The following is a 22,315-nucleotide window of genomic DNA, read 5'->3' on the forward strand; positions in this document are numbered from 1 at the left end:
TTCTGAATATCTAAAATATGCAGAATACCTTTCTTGAACAGCCTGTATTATATGTGATTGAATTTATACAAACTGTATCTTTATTTGTAACGACAAAGAATTTAAAATTAACATTAGAGCGGGATTCAAAGAGTAATATTATTTTAACTTCATTTTGAGAAAACTACAGTAACATTTCAGTTGTAACTGTTATTACTACCTACTCGTCGGTATCATTTTTGCTTTACGATAAGACATCATCATTATCACTAATGATCATAATAATCATTAAGTCATCACAAAAATACTCTATACAAAGTAATATTATCTAACTCAACTATATCACATTTCCAATCATCAAAATGTATTATTCTACTTCATTAAATACTATAAATATTCATAGTAGTACCTACTATTTTTATTTATTAGTAAAATAATAACATGATTGCCTCGATTGTCTTTTTGACTAAAAACTATTTTTTTTAATAAAAAAACTCAAGGAAGCACTAATCATTCAACGTAACACACAATACGTTTCAGTATTTTTACAATATCGTGAATATGGTTTTATAGACCCATCCATAATAGAAATAGCCTAAAGTAATAGTAACTTCAAAGAAAATATTTTTTTCTCCCAATAAGTACATTTATTATTTTAATAAATGTTTCTTTACATATATACTGCATTAGGTAACAGTCCGTTAGAAAGCCTGAGCCAAAGCTTCCTGAAAGCTTATAATTTATAAACACACAATGACACTAGGGGGCTGTCCATAAATTACGTCATCGTTTTTTGACGATTTTTGACCCCAAAAATCATGCTTCGAATGACCCCAATTCCTCCTACGTCATACTACCATCATCCTCCTCATCATGTCCAGACCCCCCCCCCCCCCTAATTTGAAGCACAAAAAATTGAGAGAAAAAGTGCAACTCCAGTGTTTGGAAGATTCTTGGGCAGACTTTTTGTTGGTACCAGTGGCCAGTGATGAAGCCCCGTACTATACGAATATCACTGGCTTGCCTTTGAGATAATCGAGCACCTCATCTTACAGATTTAAAATAAATAGCAGAGCAATTTTTTTAACAATTATGTATGACGCGCCATCACTGATAGGTACTATGTAATGTCCTCAACAATGTTACCGTGGAGCATTAGAGCGGACACTGCCGTTGGTCGGCCAAGGCTCAAGACACGAGCTGCTTGGCGGCGAGCGACTGGCGCGCGTACTCCGTGCCCACCAGCCCGCGGCACACGAGACTGAACTCTTGCACGGACTCTAGAAGGCGACGCTTGCTGCTTTTTTCCCTGTGAAAGAAATTATGCACTACTGTAAAAAAATTCGACGCTTATATTGAAAGTAAATCAAGGTGCCAAGTATGTATGTATGCATGCTTACCTGTATGTTAGCATGGTCAGAGGGTAATCTTTTCACTAGAAGATCGGGAATCAAACTATTTTGATAGGTAAGTTTGTATGGAACCCTCGGCGTGAGTGGTTTCTGTTTACAGGCTACATTTTAATTACCGAATCAACCGCTAGATGACGCTTTACCGTGCGTGAGAAATGCTCGTGCTGTTAAGATTTTTCCGCGTAACACCTAAAGTTTAAGTAACAATGTTATTATTTTTAAGCCGACTTAATCATAAGCAGTATGGCTTATAAAAGAAATAAGATAAAAAAAATTACCTCCGGCCGGTAGTGCAATTATTTTTGAGCCTGTTAACACTCGCTTAAGGTCTTATGATTACAATTAGGGCTCATTTAGACGGTGCGACAACTCGCATTACATTGCGTTATATGATTGGTCGGCTGAGTTGATGTATCCTCAATGGTCCGCAATGTAACTAAAATCGCATGCGAGTTCGCGCGCCTTCTAAAGAGCCCTTAGGTACATACTTGATGACGGCCGCGATGAACTTGCGCTTGCTGGGCTCGGTGGCGTGCCGCGTGGGGAAGTCGGTGACGGCGAGCGCCTGCCGCAGCCACGCGGACAGGTCGCCGCCGTCGAACGCCGCGCGGTTCAGCGCCAGCAGCAGCTCGGCGAGCGGCTCGATCTGGTTGCGGGGCGTGGCGCCGCCTGTCGACACAACCAAGTTACAACCTGAACTCTCACGTGGCCATTTTTTTATGAAATAGGATAACCAAATTATTTAAATTGGCCAAATAACTGCCGCCGTGCAGGTTTGAACGATATGGCGGGTGGTTGTGGTTAAATCATGAAACGGCGGCGTTTCCTGAGTTTGATGAGATGCCTAGGAATTTGATGATCGGCCGTCCAGAATATATTACCTATACACCGTAGCGCGGCCGCCGTGAGCAGCGGGGCGTGCGGCTGCAGCGCCCGCGGGCGCACGGCGGCCAGCGAGCCCAGCCACAGGCACGCCGACCGCGCCGCCCCGGCCTCCCACATGCGCACGCATTCGCTGCCTGAGAACAGTTGGTAACATTAACGATAGTACAGACCACCGACAGACATATCTAGTACAGTAAAATATAGTTTTCTACCGAAAGAGATAACATAAGACGCACCTAGTTCGACCAGTTCCGACAGCAGATCGTCAATCCAGTCGATATAAGCGGGCTTCTTCTTGGTGACCTGGCGCAGCACGGCGAACAGCGCCTCGGCCAGGTCGGGCGCGCCGCCCGGCTCGGCCGCCACGCTGCGGGCGCTCAGCGCGATGCTGGAGTGGAACAGCGCCGGCATGGACGGGTACTCGTTGCCGAATATTATCACCAGCTGCACACAAATTGAATTTAAACTGTCGTGAATCATACTAACATTTTTACGGTTTAAGGAACGTATTTTTAATCACAGTTATACTCCAAAACTTAATTCAAGACCAAAAAAAGTAAGAAAACGTTGCCACTGCAATAATTTGTTCGTAAATAGTAAATTCCTTTTGATAAATAATCACGCTATGATAGTTTATTTATTAGTAATTTTACTCCCACTATTTAAAAAAGTACTTTTATTTACTTAATTTTACTTAAATACAAGACGCGCTAGTAAAAAGTGGCAACATTTTCTTACTTTTTTTGGTCTTGAATTACGTTTTGGAGTATAGTGCTTGTAAATGGAGACCTAGGCTCTCCGAAAGTGACTAAAAATACGCGAGTTAAAGATAAATAAATAAATAAATATTATAGAACATTCTTACACAGATTGACTAAATCCCACGGTAAGCTCAAGAAGGCTTGTGTTGTGGGTACTCATACAACGATATATATAATATATAAATACTTAAATACATAGAACACAACCATGACTCAGGAACAAATATCTGTGTCATCACACAAATAAATGCCCTTAAGACGAAACAGGAGCTGAGTTTTAAATATTTTAGGTAAATATACCCGTCTCGCTAACGGAAGCGGCACCTAAAAGTAGTGCGATAAGGACAAGGCGAAAAATCCTGCGTAAAAATCTCAAAAATCGAGGTTGCGTACTCCTCTGTTTCCTCCTCCAAAACTTAACCAATCGTAACCAAATTTGGAAATCTAAATGATTATGAAATTATCTGTGTCGGACCGTTTTGCTTTTTTGGCTAATTGATATCAGTTTTGAATGCCACGCCTCTCATTGCGGCATAGTCAATTAGGCCATTTTGGCCATTTTTGAAGGGCTCTAGCGCCTTAAAAAACAAAAATATCAAAAAAAGCAAAACGGTCCGACACAGATATTCACAATATTAATGTGTGTTGAAAAAATCATTGCTCTAGCTTCAAAAACCACGGAGGAAAACGAGGAGTACGTTTGTATGGAGAAATGACCACTCCCGTTGGCTCTTAAAGATGTAGTGCATAATTCTTTTCCATCGTATTTTCTTGGAAACGTTCGTATTTGTCATGCTACTTCAGTGAACCTCAGTAACAGACAGTACTTTCACCGAGACTGACTGAAATAGGAGACCCGTTTGTACGTTTCCATGAAAATACGATGGAAAATAATTGTGCACTACATTTGTAAACCGAAGAATTAGCTCAATGCACATACATTTATATGTATAATTTAGGTAATATAATTCTTAAATATAAAATTGTTAACCGAGGGTTGAAAGTGGCTATTTCACCCTCGAATGATTGGCACTCGAATGAGCTTGCACCCAAGTTAAATACCTAACCGCCTGTTGTTTACCTCTACTTGTGTTGCTGTTATCTTGCTGTATAATTTTTTGACTGTTTGTGGAGACTGGTCTGTTTAAGCTAACACAAGCTATTATACTTAGTAACTTTATTTTTATTAATTAATTACAGTGAGACGCCTCATTCTGCTCTCGTATGTTTCTTTTCTCTTAATGAATGTATTAATTATATAGGATATTGACTCTTGGAGACTCTATACATCTCTAAGGATAACTTGATAAACTATATAATCTTATAGTTCTGACACCTAGAGACATTTACACCTCTAAATATTATAGATTTTTTTTTTGTTTTGTATATGTATTTTTTATGTAATTCGACATTAAGAGACCATATACATCTCTTAGTAATTGTAATACGTTAGATTGAATTGTTAGTTTTATTTTATAAAATTGTTGATGTTATTATTTTTCCTTGTATGTAAATTCAATGATGACGTGTAAAAGTGCCCTTGTGGCCTATTTGCTGAATAAATGTTGATGTTTGATGTTTGATGTTTGATGTTTGACCGGAGCGTAGCGAAGGTCTACGTTTCGACTGGAGCATTTTGCTTTTGTATGTCCGGATGTTCTCCTCTACAAGTCGCAATTCTTAACCGAATCTCGTGAAATTTTGTGACTGGATTCTATGTCTAAATAAAAATTTTTTGTCCGTCCGGTGTTTTGAATTTTTTTTAAATGGCGGAGTTGTGATAGCTCGCGCCTAAACAAATAGTGGTATTGGTACCATACGAGTGTTTTCTTTTTGAGATATGTTTATAGATTAAATGGCCTAAAATTCAGAAAATTTATTTCGCTGGTTTCGGAGGTATTGAGATATTTAATTTTAACTAATTTTAATTTGAGAAGGAGTAGCTAAATTTCGTCAACCCGTCTAAGAACTATTTGGCTCAGTTTGTAAACGTTAGCTTTTTCTGTTTGCACAGAGGGTCCGGGTTCGATTCCCAGTAATTGTATGCTGGGATATTATAACTTTTTGTATTTTTTTTTACACATAAATTTCGTATTGTTTTTTTTTTTAATTTACTATATTTAAAGCTCTTAGCACCATGTTATTTAAAGCTCTGCTCGCGAGGTCTACAGCTCACAGAGCCACTAGTTTTATTGCGGTATGCAATAATGAGTATTTGTATTATATTGTACTTTTGATTAGAGACGACGCCGTTTGTTTCAGTACTCAGTACAGTATGACAATGACTGTGTCTCACCAGTTTGACGACGTCCAGCCCGGCGGCGGTGGGTCGAGCGCGGAAGCCGGCGGCAGTGAGCTGTCCTATAGCGTCCACTAGCGGCCGGCAGTCGTCCATTAGAGACGACACCGTTTGCTTTAGGACGTGGAACATTGGCTGTTAAAAAAAAAGATTAAAAGGTAGGCATGACCACTTCTCCGTGGATATTGACATCATAGAAATCATTTTAATACACTTTGATGTATAATAACCAGAGATAGATCCTTCGTTTGATTTTTTAAATTGTTTTAAGTGTTAGGAGCTTTTAAAAATGACAGTTAAACGTGACTAAAACATAACTTAAGTCGCACCTTAAAGTAAAAGTTAAAATGGTAATGCCCTCTCACCTCGACAAGTAGCGGACACGCGAAGGCTGTCAGATTGGGCAGGAGGGTTTGACATAGCGACAGACATAGTACGGGCTGTGCCGGCAAAGCTGCCAACAGCGCCGCCGCACACTCTGCGGCGCCCGAAGCACGCGTTGGATCCTCGGCCTAAATGCAAGAGTTTGTTAAATAATAATATTGTGATGACGTTTTTAGACAAAGTGGCTTGGCTGTCTTGTCCATAAAAAAACGTATAGTGCTTATTTTGTGCTCGTTAATAACAGACTTACTAGTCTTACTAGGCTTAGGTATCAGAGGAGCGGCGCCACAGTATCTCGCCCGCGAGATAAACTACCCGTTTTTTTTTTAATTGTAGTAATTAGAGAGGGACGGGTAGTCTATCACACGGGCGAAATTCAGAATATTAATTTAGTTTGGTCCAATTGTCCAATTTATTGGTCTAATGTGCATTGCGTCTCATTCTCTCACTAAGCAAAATGTGAGACGCAAATACACATTGGAAAAAGAAATCGGATAGGTGGAAATTAGGAAGGAATTACTGCCGTCCTTAGGAGTACCTGCCGGCGCAGGTCCGCGGCGAGCGACGCCGCCAGCTCGTGCAGCAGCGGCGTCGCCACTTCGGGGTCGGCGGCGGCCAGCGCCGAGCCCGCCGCGCTCAGCAGCTGTCGGCGCACCCACGTTTCCGATCGTGCTTGCTCGCTCTAAAAACATAATACACACTTAAAATATAGGCTCGTTTACACTTTGCGATGTAGCAAGTGTAGGCGATTAGTAAAATCAACACGTAAGGGGGTTTTTAGAGAAAAGTGTACCATTTACTTGTTTTCGAAAAACGAACAACTTCGGGGTTATTTGGACTCAGAATCACAAGGACTGCTGATTAAAACAGAATGCTGATTAAAGCGCTGGCGCTGCGCAGTCGGCGCACAGCTTGCGCAGCGCCAGCGCCGCCGCCGCGCCTGCGCGGGGCAGCGCCGCGCTGTATGGACCGTCCGTACAATGAGATAGTGACCTGCGCCGCGCGCACGATGTCCGGGGCGAGCGCGGCGGCGGGCGCGGCGCAGTCGGCGCACAGCTTGCGCAGCGCCCGCGCCGCCGCCGCGCCTGCGCGGGGCAGCGCCGCGCTGTATGGACCGTCCGTACAATGAGATAGTGACCTGCGCCGCGCGCACGATGTCCGGGGCGAGCGCGGCGGCGGGCGCGGCGCAGTCGGCGCACAGCTTGCGCAGCGCCAGCGCCGCCGCCGCGCCTGCGCGGGGCAGCGCCGCGCTGTATGGACCGTCCGTACAATGAGATAGTGACCTGCGCCGCGCGCACGATGTCCGGGGCGAGCGCGGCGGCGGGCGCGGCGCAGTCGGCGCACAGCTTGCGCAGCGCCAGCGCCGCCGCCGCGCCTGCGCGGGGCAGCGCCGCGCTGTATGGACCGTCCGTACAATGAGATAGTGACCTGCGCCGCGCGCACGATGTCCGGGGCGAGCGCGGCGGCGGGCGCGGCGCAGTCGGCGCACAGCTTGCGCAGCGCCAGCGCCGCCGCCGCGCCTGCGCGGGGCAGCGCCGCGCTGTATGGACCGTCCGTACAATGAGATAGTGACCTGCGCCGCGCGCACGATGTCCGGGGCGAGCGCGGCGGCGGGCGCGGCGCAGTCGGCGCACAGCTTGCGCAGCGCCAGCGCCGCCGCCGCGCCTGCGCGGGGCAGCGCCGCGCTGTATGGACCGTCCGTACAATGAGATAGTGACCTGTGCCGCGCGCACGATGTCCGGGGCGAGCGCGGCGGCGGGCGCGGCGCAGTCGGCGCACAGCTTGCGCAGCGCCAGCGCCGCCGCCGCGCCTGCGCGGGGCAGCGCCGCGCTGTATGGACCGTCCGTACAATGAGATAGTGACCTGCGCCGCGCGCACGATGTCCGGGGCGAGCGCGGCGGCGGGCGCGGCGCAGTCGGCGCACAGCTTGCGCAGCGCCAGCGCCGCCGCCGCGCCTGCGCGGGGCAGCGCCGCGCTGTATGGACCGTCCGTACAATGAGATAGTGACCTGCGCCGCGCGCACGATGTCCGGGGCGAGCGCGGCGGCGGGCGCGGCGCAGTCGGCGCACAGCTTGCGCAGCGCCAGCGCCGCCGCCGCGCCTGCGCGGGGCAGCGCCGCGCTGTATGGACCGTCCGTACAATGAGATAGTGACCTGCGCCGCGCGCACGATGTCCGGGGCGAGCGCGGCGGCGGGCGCGGCGCAGTCGGCGCACAGCTTGCGCAGCGCCAGCGCCGCCGCCGCGCCTGCGCGGGGCAGCGCCGCGCTGTATGGACCGTCCGTACAATGAGATAGTGACCTGCGCCGCGCGCACGATGTCCGGGGCGAGCGCGGCGGCGGGCGCGGCGCAGTCGGCGCACAGCTTGCGCAGCGCCAGCGCCGCCGCCGCGCCTGCGCGGGGCAGCGCCGCGCTGTATGGACCGTCCGTACAATGAGATAGTGACCTGCGCCGCGCGCACGATGTCCGGGGCGAGCGCGGCGGCGGGCGCGGCGCAGTCGGCGCACAGCTTGCGCAGCGCCAGCGCCGCCGCCGCGCCTGCGCGGGGCAGCGCCGCGCTGTATGGACCGTCCGTACAATGAGATAGTGACCTGCGCCGCGCGCACGATGTCCGGGGCGAGCGCGGCGGCGGGCGCGGCGCAGTCGGCGCACAGCTTGCGCAGCGCCAGCGCCGCCGCCGCGCCTGCGCGGGGCAGCGCCGCGCTGTATGGACCGTCCGTACAATGAGATAGTGACCTGCGCCGCGCGCACGATGTCCGGGGCGAGCGCGGCGGCGGGCGCGGCGCAGTCGGCGCACAGCTTGCGCAGCGCCAGCGCCGCCGCCGCGCCTGCGCGGGGCAGCGCCGCGCTGTATGGACCGTCCGTACAATGAGATAGTGACCTGCGCCGCGCGCACGATGTCCGGGGCGAGCGCGGCGGCGGGCGCGGCGCAGTCGGCGCACAGCTTGCGCAGCGCCAGCGCCGCCGCCGCGCCTGCGCGGGGCAGCGCCGCGCTGTATGGACCGTCCGTACAATGAGATAGTGACCTGCGCCGCGCGCACGATGTCCGGGGCGAGCGCGGCGGCGGGCGCGGCGCAGTCGGCGCACAGCTTGCGCAGCGCCAGCGCCGCCGCCGCGCCTGCGCGGGGCAGCGCCGCGCTGTATGGACCGTCCGTACAATGAGATAGTGACCTGCGCCGCGCGCACGATGTCCGGGGCGAGCGCGGCGGCGGGCGCGGCGCAGTCGGCGCACAGCTTGCGCAGCGCCAGCGCCGCCGCCGCGCCTGCGCGGGGCAGCGCCGCGCCCGCCGCCGCCACGCACGCCGCACCCAGCGCCAAGCCGCCCTGCGTCTCCAGCGCCGCCACCCAGCCCGCGTAGCTGCCTTTAGGAGATTTACATTCTTTATTTCTAATTGTCTTTGGAAAAGTTGATAATTATATTAGTACAAATACGGTATGGGATCTTTGCCCTAACGTATCGGGTGTGGGCTCCACACTCACCCAGGCAGTCCAGCGCGGTGTCCAGCATCCTCCCGCTCTCGCTCCTCGCGGCCTCCACGGCGTGTCCCAACATGTTGTGTATGGGTTCGGGCGCCCGCCGGTGCGGGGCGCTGTCGGCGAGAGCTAGGAACACGTGGAGAGCGGCCTCTTTTCTGAGGGGCGTGTCGGCCGCGTCCCACGCCGCTTCCACCGTCGTCCAGCACCAGTCGCCGAGGATTCCGACGCAGTACATCTGTGGGAAAGAATCTATATGCATTTGATTGCTTTTTTTTCGAGTCCACTGCTACTTCTTGCGTAACTAATTAAAAAAACTCGTTTCATTATTGTAGAGTCCGATTACACATTTAGAATTGCATTTTTAACAAGCTTTTATTAGATCGACCTGTATGTAACTAACTATGTAATGGAATCTAAGGTAACTAATTTAAAAACCATCTTTTTTTTTTTTTTTTTTTTTTAATTTATTTAGGAAACAAACAGTCGCATACAAATATGTTTAAGCTTGCAGATATACAATAAAGACCTATAGTTCCATTAAATATAAAATAATGATATTGATAATAAGTAGAAACAGGGCTAGTTCGGTTCTGCCTATAAGTAGGAAGATGCACAGAAGTAACAATTGGATACACAACTCATAAAGTACCAAGTATCGATCATGCTTACAGACGTAAGTACATCCCAAGTAGCATGGAAGTGTCGGCAACATCAATATAGCAGCCAATTGAGAATCAAATAACAGGAGAGATCTTGTTATGTTGTTTCGAGCGGGTGATGGGAGTAGAAGTCAAACACCTTATGTGTGATAGTATAAGAACGTATATTCTCTAAATGCCTGCCTATATATACACGTTAGGTTGCGCTGACACAAGCAATACGCGTTTATGTCGCAGTAAACCAAAGTGTTACTGCTAAACACTAAAAGTGGACAATCGCCATATTACACCTCCCCCGAACGTTCCTCTCACCGCCGGGGTGGCAGAAGAAAAAATTTAAACGCATGTTACTTGTTTACAATTTTTTCTGAAATCAATAAAAAAAAATGTTAATAAATTATATAGGTATAATGCAAACAATCTTTATTTAGCTTGACTTTATGTGTCGTATTAATGTCGTAGTCCTTGTAAAAAAATATCGTTATCTTTTAATAACAAAATATTATCTTCACTTAAAATGTTATCATCTCTCAAACGTTAAAATATTAATTTACTTCCTTTTCTCATAAAATATAAATCTCGTTCTTTAAAAACATTTACCTACTCTTCATCTTTAAAACATTTACTATTCAACTTTAAAACATTTAAAAACATTTGGTATTCAACTTTAAAATATTCACTCTCGCTGTTTATAGTTACGGTACCCTATAAATCTCGTAATAAAAATAACTAATGCCGTATTAAGACGGAGTCCTAAGCTCCTAACATAATTAATGGGAATGGTTACCCAGGGCATGGTCACCCTATAATCAATACATCATGGGCTACGCTCCCGTGCGTACCCGAACTTCATAACTACACGTGGGATTGGCTACCCGAGGGCATGGTCACCCTAAAACACAATAATAGCGGCATATCAGGCCAGGCTGTACGGCTCTGCCTGTACCTAGAGACACAAATACATTAAGACTTAAAAGTCTCCTACAACTTTCACGGAGGATACTGTATATCACACTATGATCAAGTACGAAGGACTAGTGCTCTAGCTATAAGGTCACATTGTACGAATGTGCCTATTAAACTCCTTAAAACTTCTCAAACATGTACCGTACTGTAAGGTTTTTTATAAAATAAACACTTTTATTTAACTTCCAAAATTCAAAAAAAAATTATGTAATAAATCAAACTTTCGCTGTATATCAGGTGATCAGTCCGACACGTAGCTAAAGTATTAATCATTACTCAAAAACAGTTAAATAATTTTATTGAATTTAGTTGTTTATTACTTAATCGTTATGCGATGTATCAAATTTCATTCATCGCTTATTAAAATATTCTAACTCACGGCAAAGTCTCGCGGCCTAGTTAAGTTTTCTGTCGACGTGCGCACAACGTGTGGCACGCGCTGCAAATTGCAACATACATAATTGAGGACACTATTCGACACTTTAAATTTTTATATTATATTATGACTTCTTATGAAAATAATTTATGCTCGAAACGAAATTGAGTTTAGCGACAACCTTTAATAATTATGAATGATTTAAATATGACTGCTACTGAATTCAAAAAAAAATGCTGGCTTTTAGAGAAAATTAAATAAAATACTAAATTACACGTAGGATTTACATCCTATTGCTGCGTGGCTGGCCGTCCTCGGCTTCGTCTTCGTCCGGTCCGGTGCGAGTTCGCGACCGGCATTCTTGGCAGCTGTTGGCGCGGCCTGGCGAGCTGGCACCTCCACGTGGCACTCGCTTGACGCTTCATATGGCTGGCTGGCTCTGCTTCCGATGATTATGGTGGGCCGGTATAACCCTGGACACCTCTTGATTTGCGAGCCGGGAAACCCTGGACAATGCTCTTCGATCTTCGCTCTTCTTGATTTCTCTTCTTAACTTGATTTCCGTTTTTTGATGTTGGGTGGTTCTTCTTTTTTCTCGGTTCTTAATGGTGGTTGGTTCTGACTGCGTGGATTCTTGCGTTGAAAGTGTGATTGGTTATCTGGGTTGTAGTCTTGGTAGATTTTTTCTTCTTTCTTGAGTATTAGTTCGTTGGTTCGCTGGTCTGGGTCGCCATCAAATAACAGGATAGTAGTAGTTATGTTGTTTCGAGCAGTAGCAGGGAGTATGTATTGAAACACCTTATGTGTGATAGTATAAGAACGTATATTCTCTAAATGCCTGCCTATATATACACGTTAGGTTGCGCTGACACAAGCAATACGCGTTTATGTCGCAGTAAACCAAAGTGTTACTGCTAAACACTAAAAGTGGACAATCGCCATATTACAAGAACTTAGAGTGATTTAAGGGACGTATAAGAGTGTCAGAAAAGATTTAAGCTGTATAAAAGGTACTTTACAGACATTATACAGCTCAAGCTGTATAAAATCATTATAAAGGTTTCTGCGGAAGCATGGGGTGCTTTATCAGAATATAAAAAATCTACTATAAAACTAAAAGTGTTTTGAGAGACTACAAGCTAATTCTATCGTAAAAGCTGTATACAGGCTGTATTGTAGTAACACTTGGCACTTTTAGCTGTACAAAAGTATCTGTCAACTCCGTTTTAAAACATTAAGTGTTGTGAAACACTACAAGCTAATTTTATCGTAAAAGCTGTATACAGGCTGTATTGTAGTATCACTTGGCACTTGTAGCTGTACAAATGTATCTGTCAACCCCGTTTTAAAGCTATTTCTTATGGCGTAATCTTACTCTCCTATAAGAATAGTAGTTGTATAACTTCTGTCTGTAAGGGTATTATAAAACCAAATGAATAAATGGCAGCTATAGTACAGCTTTTTTCTGTATTACTGATAGAGTCGCTTATAACAATCTTTTGGCGTAATTTTACACTCGTATAAGTATAGTAGAGTAATGATTTCTGAAAATAAGTGTATTATAAAACTAAAGGAATATATGACAGTTACAGTACAGGTTTTTTATTTGTTATACGGATTTCTAAAGAGAATTATAACTTATGTACGGAGAACCGAAATACAGCCAAACGAATACAAATATTCTATTATAAAGCTGTTTTAATTACAAAAGCTGTAAAAGACACTCCATTTATTACACAGCACAGCTACTAAGATTATAATGCTCTCCAACTATCCTGTAGGCTGTTTAAAAATTGTCGCCATTTTACAATTAAAAAAAAACGTATTTGTAAATATAATTAAAGAAATACTTGCAAATATTTAGCAGACTAACGCCGTGTTATGATTACCAGCTAAAATAAATTGTTTAGCCTTAGAATTAATATTTATAAATATTTTTGATACTCTAACCTTAAAAACAAACAGTAACTTTACCGATTTTTGATATTTTCCTTATGGTTTCTCTTTGTTATTTTGCAGGCTCGTAAATATTTTGCCAGAAAAGATACACAGGTTCACAATAAATAATAATCCGCACTTACCAATAATGTAATATTCCATTCAAGTCCTCTATAATATTTACTTTTACTTTTACCATCCACTATACTTAACACTTTATTGTCGCCATTACTATATTATGAATGAACAAGATTAAGACATTTTAGTTTCTTAAATGATTATTATTCTCTTGTAATTCTTTCTTATAACTCATTTAAAACTTATATTCTTATATCGTACTTATAAGAGATTATCTGTAGTGTTAAGGTTTCCTGTTACACCGAAATATAGCTGTAATGCACCTATTATGCAGCTTATGTATTGCTTATACAGCTACTCTACAGCTCTAATAACGCCAAAGGCTGTATAATTTGGGCCCTTTTTTTACTTATAAGGGCTGTATAAGCGCTTATACAGCCTTTGTACAGCCTAACTGTACAGCTTATAGTATACAAATAAACTTTAATACAGCTTATATACAGCTTGCAATGCTACTTGGGATACATTTCATAAGACTGTAAAACTATGACTTTTTTTTTTTAAACTAAGTATGTAATAACATTAAACTGTTATGGAAATATTTGGCTCCGCAGACCACTACTATATTTACCGAAAGACAATGAGAAGATATCTAGATTTATGAAGTTAACATTATAATTTTGACAGGCTCGTCTAAAGAAAGTATTTTTGGCGAAATTAGAACTACAAAAGCTGATATGGAATGTGTATCTTCCAAGGATCGTAGTCATGAAAATTGGCAGCTGTATGTAGTTCTGATGACAATACAATAATATGGTACTGTCGAACTGATCTGATGATGGAGACAGGAGGCCATAGGAACTCTGTGATGAAACAACGCAACCTAATTGTGTTAGGGTTTTTTAGAATTGTCTCGATGAGTATTAGTTGTCTGTCGTAAGAAAAGTACAGTCAGCGGTAAAAGCTTGTACCAAAAATGAAATTTTTGCCAAAAACTTATTTACGCTAGATTCGGACTTGCTAATCAAACTTGGCATCACTTACAACGGTATCGGCTATGTCCTGCCTATAGCACCGCAGGAGCTCCTGGTCGTCCCGCGACAGCGCCGAGTCCGGGGGCGCTTCAGACTTGGCCACGAGAATGGTCAGGAGGCGCGAGAACACGTCGCGCCATACCGGCGTTATTCTGCTCGTCGTCTCCATCACGTTGAGGATCTCGTCCTGGGGAAAACATAACATTATTCAAAACCGTCATAAAATTGTTCGAAATCGGAAATTGATTTGTATAGCAGTAGTTCGCCCCGAACTGTGAACTCGCGGTTCGCCAAAAAGATCAATTGAATGCAGTGCTACTTAGTCTGAGATGGGCATTTCGTAATTGATTCCTGATTCCACGATTACTTGAAATTACTTTGTAATCTGATTACCGATTCCCAGATTACTTTGTAATCTAACAATACCGAATTACTAAGTACAATTCCATTTGAGGAATCAGGAATAAATTTTTCGAATATTACAATTACTAGTAATTGGAATTAATGTCGATTCCTCATTACAGGAATATATTACTTGATTCCTTTCAGATTACATTTCGTACTACTACTATCAAAAGTACATTTCGATAGTAGATATAGATGTTGTTGACTTACTAGGATGCATCTACCGATACCTTATTTGAAACAGGTGTGCAGATTTCGAAAATGATGACCATGACCAATAAAACGACATCCATGACGACTTTTATCCAAAATGGTCATCATTTTCGAAATCTGCGCCCCCTAAAACCTATAAAACGACATCCATGACGACTTTTATGACATAGTGCATGGCCGCCATTTTGGATTCCAAAATGGTCATCATTTTCGAAGTCGGGGCCCCCTAAAACCTATAAAACGACACCCATGACGACTTTTATTACATAGTGCATGGCCGCCATTTCAGAATCCAAAATGGTCATCATTTTCGAAATCTGCGGCCCCCAAAACCTATAAAACGACATCCATGACGACTTTTATGACATTGTCCATGGCCGCCATTTTGGATTCCAAAATGGTCATCACTTTCGAAATCGGGAGGGCCGCCATTTTGGATTCCAAAACGGTCATCATTTTCGAAATCGAGGCCCCCAAAACCTATAAAACGACATCCATGACGACTTTTATGACATAGTGCATGGCCGCCATTTTGGATTCCAAAATGGTCATCATTTTCGAAATCGGGGCCCCCTAAAACCTATATTTCTATCTATTAATAAATTTAAGAATTATGTAAAGCGTAAACTTATTTCTAAAGCTTATTATACCACACAAGACTACATGAATGATATTACAACGTGGGATTAATTGTTATTCGAAATGATGATTTATTTATTAGGTATATTTGATTATTGATGAGGAAATGGATATTCCGATGTAATACTATCTACTTCTTTTGTCACTTATGCTTTTTTTTTTGACATTTAGATTTTATTCTAGAAATTCTAGACTAGTATTTTTTTATACAATCTTTTTAATGTTTGACGATCCTTTTGTGAAATTTTTAGTGTTAAATTTGATATTTATAATAATCCAATTTTATTATGGAATAATATTAACATCAATAAATTGCTCTGATAATTAGATTAAGATTAATTACGATTCATAAGAGCTTGTTGCTAGGCCTACATGAATAAAGTAAATTTTGTTTGTTTGTTTGTTTGTTTTGTTATAAAACGACATCCATGACGACTTTTAGGACATAGTGCATGGCCGCCATCTTGGATTCCAAAATTATAATCATTTTCGAAATCTGCGCCCCCTAAAACCTATAAAACGACACCCATGACGACTTTTATTACATAGTGCATGGCCGCCATTTCAGAATCCAAAATGGTCATCATTTTCGAAATCTGCGGCCCCCAAAACCTATAAAACGACATCCATGACGACTTTTATGACATTGTCCATGGCCGCCATTTTGGATTCCAAAATGGTCATCACTTTCGAAATCGGGAGGGCCGCCATTTTGGATTCCAAAACGGTCATCATTTTCGAAATCGAGGCCCCCCAAAACCTATAAAACGACATCCATGACGACTTTTATGACATAGTGCATGGTGCATGGCCGCCATTTTGGATTCCAAAATGGTCATCATTTTCGAAATCGGGGCCCCCTAAAACCTATAAAACGACATCCATGACGACTTTTAGGACATAGTGCATGGCCGCCATCTTGGATTCCAAAATTATCATCATTTTCGAAATCTGCGCCCCCTAAAACCTATAAAACGACATCCATGACGACTTTTATGACATAGTGCATGGCCGCCATTTTGGAATCCAAAATGGTCATCATTTTCGAAATCTGCGCCCCCTAAAACCTATAAAACGACATCCATGACGACTTTTATGACATACTGCATGGCCGCCATTTTGGAATCCAAAATGGTCATCATTTTCGAAATCTACGCCCCCTAAAACCTATAAAACGACATCCATGACGACTTTTATGACATATTGCATGGCCGCCATCTTGAATTCCAAAATTGTCATCATTTTTGAAAAAAATCTTAAATTAAAAAAACAATATTATAAATGTCTAACAAACCGAGCACTTTCATTAGTTTCATTTGATACCAAACTCGACCATACTTTCTTGCAATTAAAATGACCAGAATAGCAAGACCCCTCACAAATGGCTTTTTAGCATTTTAAGCTCTTCTAGCTCAATAACCTCGTGTTCGAGCCTGCTCAAAATTTAATGACTAAAATATAATGCCCTCAACTATACGTTCACCCAATCTCATTTAAATTAGAACAAATTTACTTTAGTTATTGAGTATCAAACTATCCTCTGATAGTTCAGCTTAAAAACATCGAAATGCCGGGCCGTGCCCCTAGCCAGCCGTGTGTTCAAAGTCGAATGTAAGAACTTGATTTCGCTTCGCTCGCTCGTTCGATTAAGCAAGTTGTCATTGTTTTGATTTGTACCATTAGACACCTGTAGTGTACCTGCAGCGTGTACCAGAAGCCGAACACTAGGTTGGAGCGCGCCTCGTGGCGCGGGTAGTGGCCGGGAGCGGCCTGCGCACACAGCAGCAGCTCCAGCAGCGCCCGCGCCGGCGCCTCCCCCGCCCCCGCCGCCTCCGCGCCGCGCACCACCGCGCCCGAGTGCGTCTCGCCCACGCCCACGAGGCATGTGATCAATGCCGAGAGTAACTCCTGGAACAGTGGCTCACAGTTATTGAACATGTGAACGATGTCGCTTTTATTTGTCTTGCCATTGCCTTGCTTCTATCCGTACTGAACGAGACATCCTGTATTAACCAAGCTTTGGGCGAGTTTTTTTAACGACAGAACTTACTACACAAAATTTCCTGGCGAAGCAAATGGTACCGCACGAGTCCATAGCCGTGACGCGTCTATCTTTTATTTTTCTTTTGAATGCATTCCAAAAACACGAAAACCAACAAGTTCTAGGAGATTTTGAGTGGAGCAAATCTAATAATATAGATGTCGGAGCGTAACTCCAGAAGGCCGTATTGCAGCGTTATAGTTCATAGTTTTAGACGCCTGCATCAAATCGATTAGCAATATTTGGCTACGGATTACTTGGTTGTAACGAAAATCATAAAGTTGCGTAGAGAGTACTCGTAACGCCCTCTATTGGCGTATTGTTGAACTAAGATGACAGGTAAAAGGCTTTGGAACGTCAAGTGGTTTAACTTGGGTGAAGTTCGGTACGAGGTGGCATTTTTGTCGTTATGTTGGTAGACTGGTCAAGCCAACTTGACTTTGAGGCGGGAGCAGAGAGGCTCCGCCGCTGGTGGTTCTTCTTGATCGGACCGCGCTAGAGATCGGACGTTAGCCATACTTCGTGCCTAATTCGCCACGTTCCTGAAGGCTTATACCTGAAGGATTATTCTGAAAGCTAATAGAATCCAACGTTCTTTCACCATTTAGCTAAGTGTTTTATTTCTAGTGTTATTTTGATTTCTTATGTTTCATTAGAAGCTTACTTTTGTGAAATAAAGAAAGGATGTGTTGTTTTGAAAAGATGTGTCCCGCTGAGTTTGTTGTCGGTCCCATATTGGGCTAAATCTTCTCAGGTCAGAGATGTAGGGTTGGAGCCGGCCTAGCTTGACTTGAATAAAGATTTGTACGTTTCATGTGATCTTTTTATGATCCTTTTACTTTTACATCCAAATAGTGATTAGTTCTCTTTATCATTTAGTACTGAAATATAGTAGGCGCTAGTATGGTTAACGAGTCCGAATGTTTATTTCATGCACTGGTAGCAGTGGTAGCATACTAATTTAGCTGTGAAGTAAATACATCGAGGTACTACGCCCATGCGCCCACCGCCATTTAGGCCTCTATCCGACATAGAGATATCAGATCAGCTCTACTGAGACCTCTCAGCTAATGGACTTGAGACAAATTTTAGACACATATAAAAAGGAGTCATTCGACCTGTTATGTTTACAAATTTCACAATTACACGTAAAATTTAAAAGGCAAGACACCAATTGGAGAGCGTAATCATTTTCACAGAGACGGTGATTCTCATTCCTGTATGTATGTATAATACCTCGTTGATGGAGTCGGGCCGGTTGTCGCGCTGGAACACAGGGGCCGCTGTAGCGACTAGTTGCTCGATGAGTTGTAACGCCGCCGCGGGTTGCCGCGTGGAGTCTTGTCCGGCGGCGGCTCGGACCGCGCCGAGGCACGCCTCGCATACGTCGAGAGCCACGTCGCTGACGGCTTCATTCCATCTGTTGACATAAAAAAAATTGTCTGGCAAGCAAATTTAGGGAGTACAAACAGGCGATTTTTTTTTAATGTAAGGAGAGGCGTACAATGTATGTAATATTTAATCTCAAGGAGGGGGCGGCAGTTGCCCGTTTTGGCCATGCTAAAAGGTCGGCCAGCAACCACCAGTGACCACACTCACGTGTACAGCAGCCGCACGGCGGCGAGCAGCGCGCCGCACAGCGGCAGGCGGTCGGGCAGCGGCCCGTTATCACCATCTTCGTTTAAGGCGAGCCAGCTGGCGGCGCAGGTGGCCGCTGACAACCACAGTTGCACTTCGGAGTCTGGCGGTGGGCTGGAGTATTCGCTGCAAGATAAAAACTCTTTTAACACTTCAACCCCCAGTACCATCGAAGGTTTATAAAATAAATAAATAAAAAAACATTATTTTTATGCCAAAATACAATCTTTGGTCGGACACTAATAAAATTGTACTTGAACACTCACTTGTATACAGATTGCAGGTACCGCAGCAAGTCGTCTAGCACCGCAGGACACGCCTGTGTCAGTGCGTTTCTATTCTTGGCCCGGAGCACCGTGCCCATTGTCATGCTGTTATACTAAAAAATATCTATTTTACATACTGTAATCTTGGTCAATATTGGATCAGAGCAAAGCTATATTATAAGAATAAGCTGTTTGCAGTTTTTTCAAGCTAGGCAATGTGTATGTCAAGTTTTAGGTATTTAAAGTTGTTATCAGGATATAATATAAGGCATTATTTAGCATTCCTAACAGCAGAACGAAACACGCACAGCATTCATATATTGGGCGCGCATGTAAGCAGTACAATGAAAAATGTATGGACGCAGACTTGTTTGGCAGTTCATTAGGTCTGTTTAAGAAAACTGTATATTCTTTGTTGAAGTAAAGAAAGTGTGAAATGTTGCAAGCAACCGCATACTTGTAATTTGAGTCTTTTCTCTTTTACATCTATTCTATTTTTATGTAATTGGGTACTATAAGTTTACACTAATTTTATACATTTGTAAATTACCTTTGTAAATTAGGGAACTATAGGTCTATACCGAAATTAATTTGTAGCTACTAGCTAAGTTGCTCATATGTTTATTCTAAGACTGTTTGTTTCTCAATAAAACAAAAAAAAAAAAAAAAAAAAAATTTCCTGTATGTTTCTTTTTCTATTAATAATAGTATCATACACATACATAGTATTTTGGCATAGCACACTAACAACTACTTTAATATTTTGATAGCTACCTCTTCCGGTATAACAGTGAGCACTTCTAATAGTAATGATGTGTTTTCAGCGGCTGACAGGGGTCGCAATATGGCTGCCAAGTCACTTGTGCCCTGTTGTAGTATAAATGCTGCAAGCTGTAACAAATATTACATAAGTTGAATAAGTTCTAAAAAGAAAATAAAGTAACACTTCATTTCCTTTAATCTTTTATATTACATATATTTCTTTCAGCTGATGCCTAAGTTGATGAATAAACATTTTTCAATGCATTGTTTTATAATAGAATTTCTACAGTACCATCGCCCACACTGTTAACTGTACATCGGTGGACCTTATGCCTCTTGTAATAAGGTCCACCGATGTACAGTTAGGAGTGTTGCTGTTTCTACAGGCACCTTCACTTTTCCTCATTTCAGCTCAAAAATTATTACACAATAGCGTAAAAGGATATATACAATACAAATACTCTTTATTGCACACCTCATTACAGAAAACAATACAAACATTTGAGAAAAGAGGTTAAACAACATCAACACAACAACAACAACAACATAAACAATGGAGCGGAATAAAAAGCCTGGTACCACCAATGGTACCATAGCTTCTGTCAGCAAAATTGTGATGGTATCCCAAACTATGCTCCTCCTGAGTCCCTGAGGCCTTTATAAAGGATTAAATCCAAATGGAATTTTGAATTAAAGTGGAAAGTAAGAAGGTTCCAAATTCAAAACTGCAATAATGACAAGGGGGACTCAGGAGGTTGAAAGAAACCAAGAGGTAGGTCAAATGTCAAATATAATTTGCTAAAATTTGATTTCAGGCAGGTGAAGATAAAAAAAGTTTTTATTAACCAATTATAAAAATTAAATACAAAAAAATATGTTACTAAATGTTCCACTTATCAAATCATAATAAAGCAAGCAAAAGTAAAAAGAAAACTAATAACTTACACTTATACATAATCTGTTGGTAACTATTTTTGGGCCTTTGCTATATGTATAGACAGCTTGCAGAAGCTTCTCTTTCAGTTCGTCATGGCTTTCCGGAGGCACCTCATTCCAACAGCGGAGTATCTTTGTGTGCAATGTAGTGGCCGCATAGAACTGAATCTCCGTGCCCTGAAAGTTATACTTAAATCAAAACACTACTGTAATTAATGAAATCAATTAAACAAACAAATATATCAACTAAATATAGACAAACAAAATAAATGAAACCATTTGTAAATACAAACTTGACAATAGGCCGAGTGAAAAAAATTAAGTGTAAATCAGTAACTATAAATACACTTTAAATTATAGGGATGGCATTGGACACCATTTCTAATTAAGGTTTGGTTTAAAATAGCCTGTGCAAATGCCGAAAATAATTTACTACTGGTACTTAGACAATATTTAGTAAAAATGAAAATTAAAGAAATCAAAGTTACCTTGTTGGGTTGTAGCAGTTCCCAGACAAATTTCCAGGCTTCAGGTACGCGCTGAGCGTCGGTCAGCCAGGCGTGAGCCTTCGCCCGGTCGGCCTGCTCGCCATTGTAAAACACCGACACCGCGTACTCCAAGTTCTCTGGCGAGTACTCCATCTCGCAATCTATTTATGTATTTACAACCTCTATTTACTTACACCATTATAACTTAGGTGTTTTGTAACAATAGCTAATGCACGAGTGTTGTTGGGATGCACATATGCAAACTATAATAACAACTTAAACATTATAAGTATAATATTTCAAGAACGGTGATAAATGAACAACTGTTTCCCAGGTTTCCCTTCAGCTGGTCTGCTAAATTCGTAGCTCAGATTTCAGAAAAATTGTCCAATCCAAGCAAAACCAGTGCGAGAATTTTTGACCGTGACAGCCGTGACAGATTGACTTGACGGTCGGACGGACGGAAAGGGAATAGCGAAAGAATGCGATAGCAATACCATCGAAATAGAATAATTCAAAAGAGTAAGAGAGAAAGTAGTAAAGTGTTGACACTTGACATTTATCATGGTTCCCAGTCTATTCTAGTTCAGTTTATAATCGTGCTTTCATGCTTTGCATGCCCGTTGTTATACTTGTTATGGACCCATCAATCATAACGTGGCAACACTAATAATCAAATTAT

The 22,315-nt window shown here is 43.1% G+C and overlaps 1 protein-coding gene and 1 long non-coding RNA gene across 2 annotated transcripts in view; both read right to left on the reverse strand.

The window, feature by feature from the left end:
• Positions 1 to 22,315, reverse strand: part of LOC134793857 (uncharacterized) — a 226,440-nt gene that overhangs the window by 71,099 nt on the left and 133,026 nt on the right. The window lies entirely within an intron of this gene.
• Positions 890 to 22,197, reverse strand: LOC134793810 (importin-13). The gene is made up of 17 exons (XM_063765492.1): positions 21,634 to 22,197; positions 21,155 to 21,322; positions 20,222 to 20,338; positions 19,448 to 19,560; positions 19,143 to 19,307; positions 18,780 to 18,963; positions 17,201 to 17,410; positions 14,256 to 14,432; positions 9,198 to 9,429; positions 8,889 to 9,079; positions 6,259 to 6,402; positions 5,702 to 5,848; positions 5,334 to 5,471; positions 2,513 to 2,720; positions 2,273 to 2,410; positions 1,880 to 2,060; positions 890 to 1,288 (listed from the first exon to the last, which is right to left on the reverse strand). The coding sequence occupies exons 1-17, from the start codon at positions 21,784 to 21,786 to the stop codon at positions 1,168 to 1,170; spliced, it is 2,787 nt and encodes a 928-aa protein (XP_063621562.1). The 5' UTR covers positions 21,787 to 22,197; the 3' UTR covers positions 890 to 1,167.

The sequence above is a fragment of the Cydia splendana genome, chromosome 9 (genome assembly GCF_910591565.1).
Source record: "Cydia splendana chromosome 9, ilCydSple1.2, whole genome shotgun sequence".
Lineage (NCBI taxonomy): Eukaryota > Metazoa > Arthropoda > Insecta > Lepidoptera > Tortricidae > Cydia > Cydia splendana.

Excerpts from the sequence above, each read along its gene's own strand:
- LOC134793810 (XM_063765492.1), bottom strand. The coding sequence starts at position 21,786 with ATGGAGTACTCGCCAGAGAACTTGGAGTACGCGGTGTCGGTGTTTTAC. Across the intron at positions 20,339-21,154 it reads CCAACAGATTATGTATAAGT|CTTGCAGCATTTATACTACA; the intron begins GTAAGTTATTAG and ends TATTTGTTACAG. Across the intron at positions 19,561-20,221 it reads TCACTGTTATACCGGAAGAG|TATAACAGCATGACAATGGG; the intron begins GTAGCTATCAAA and ends GATATTTTTTAG.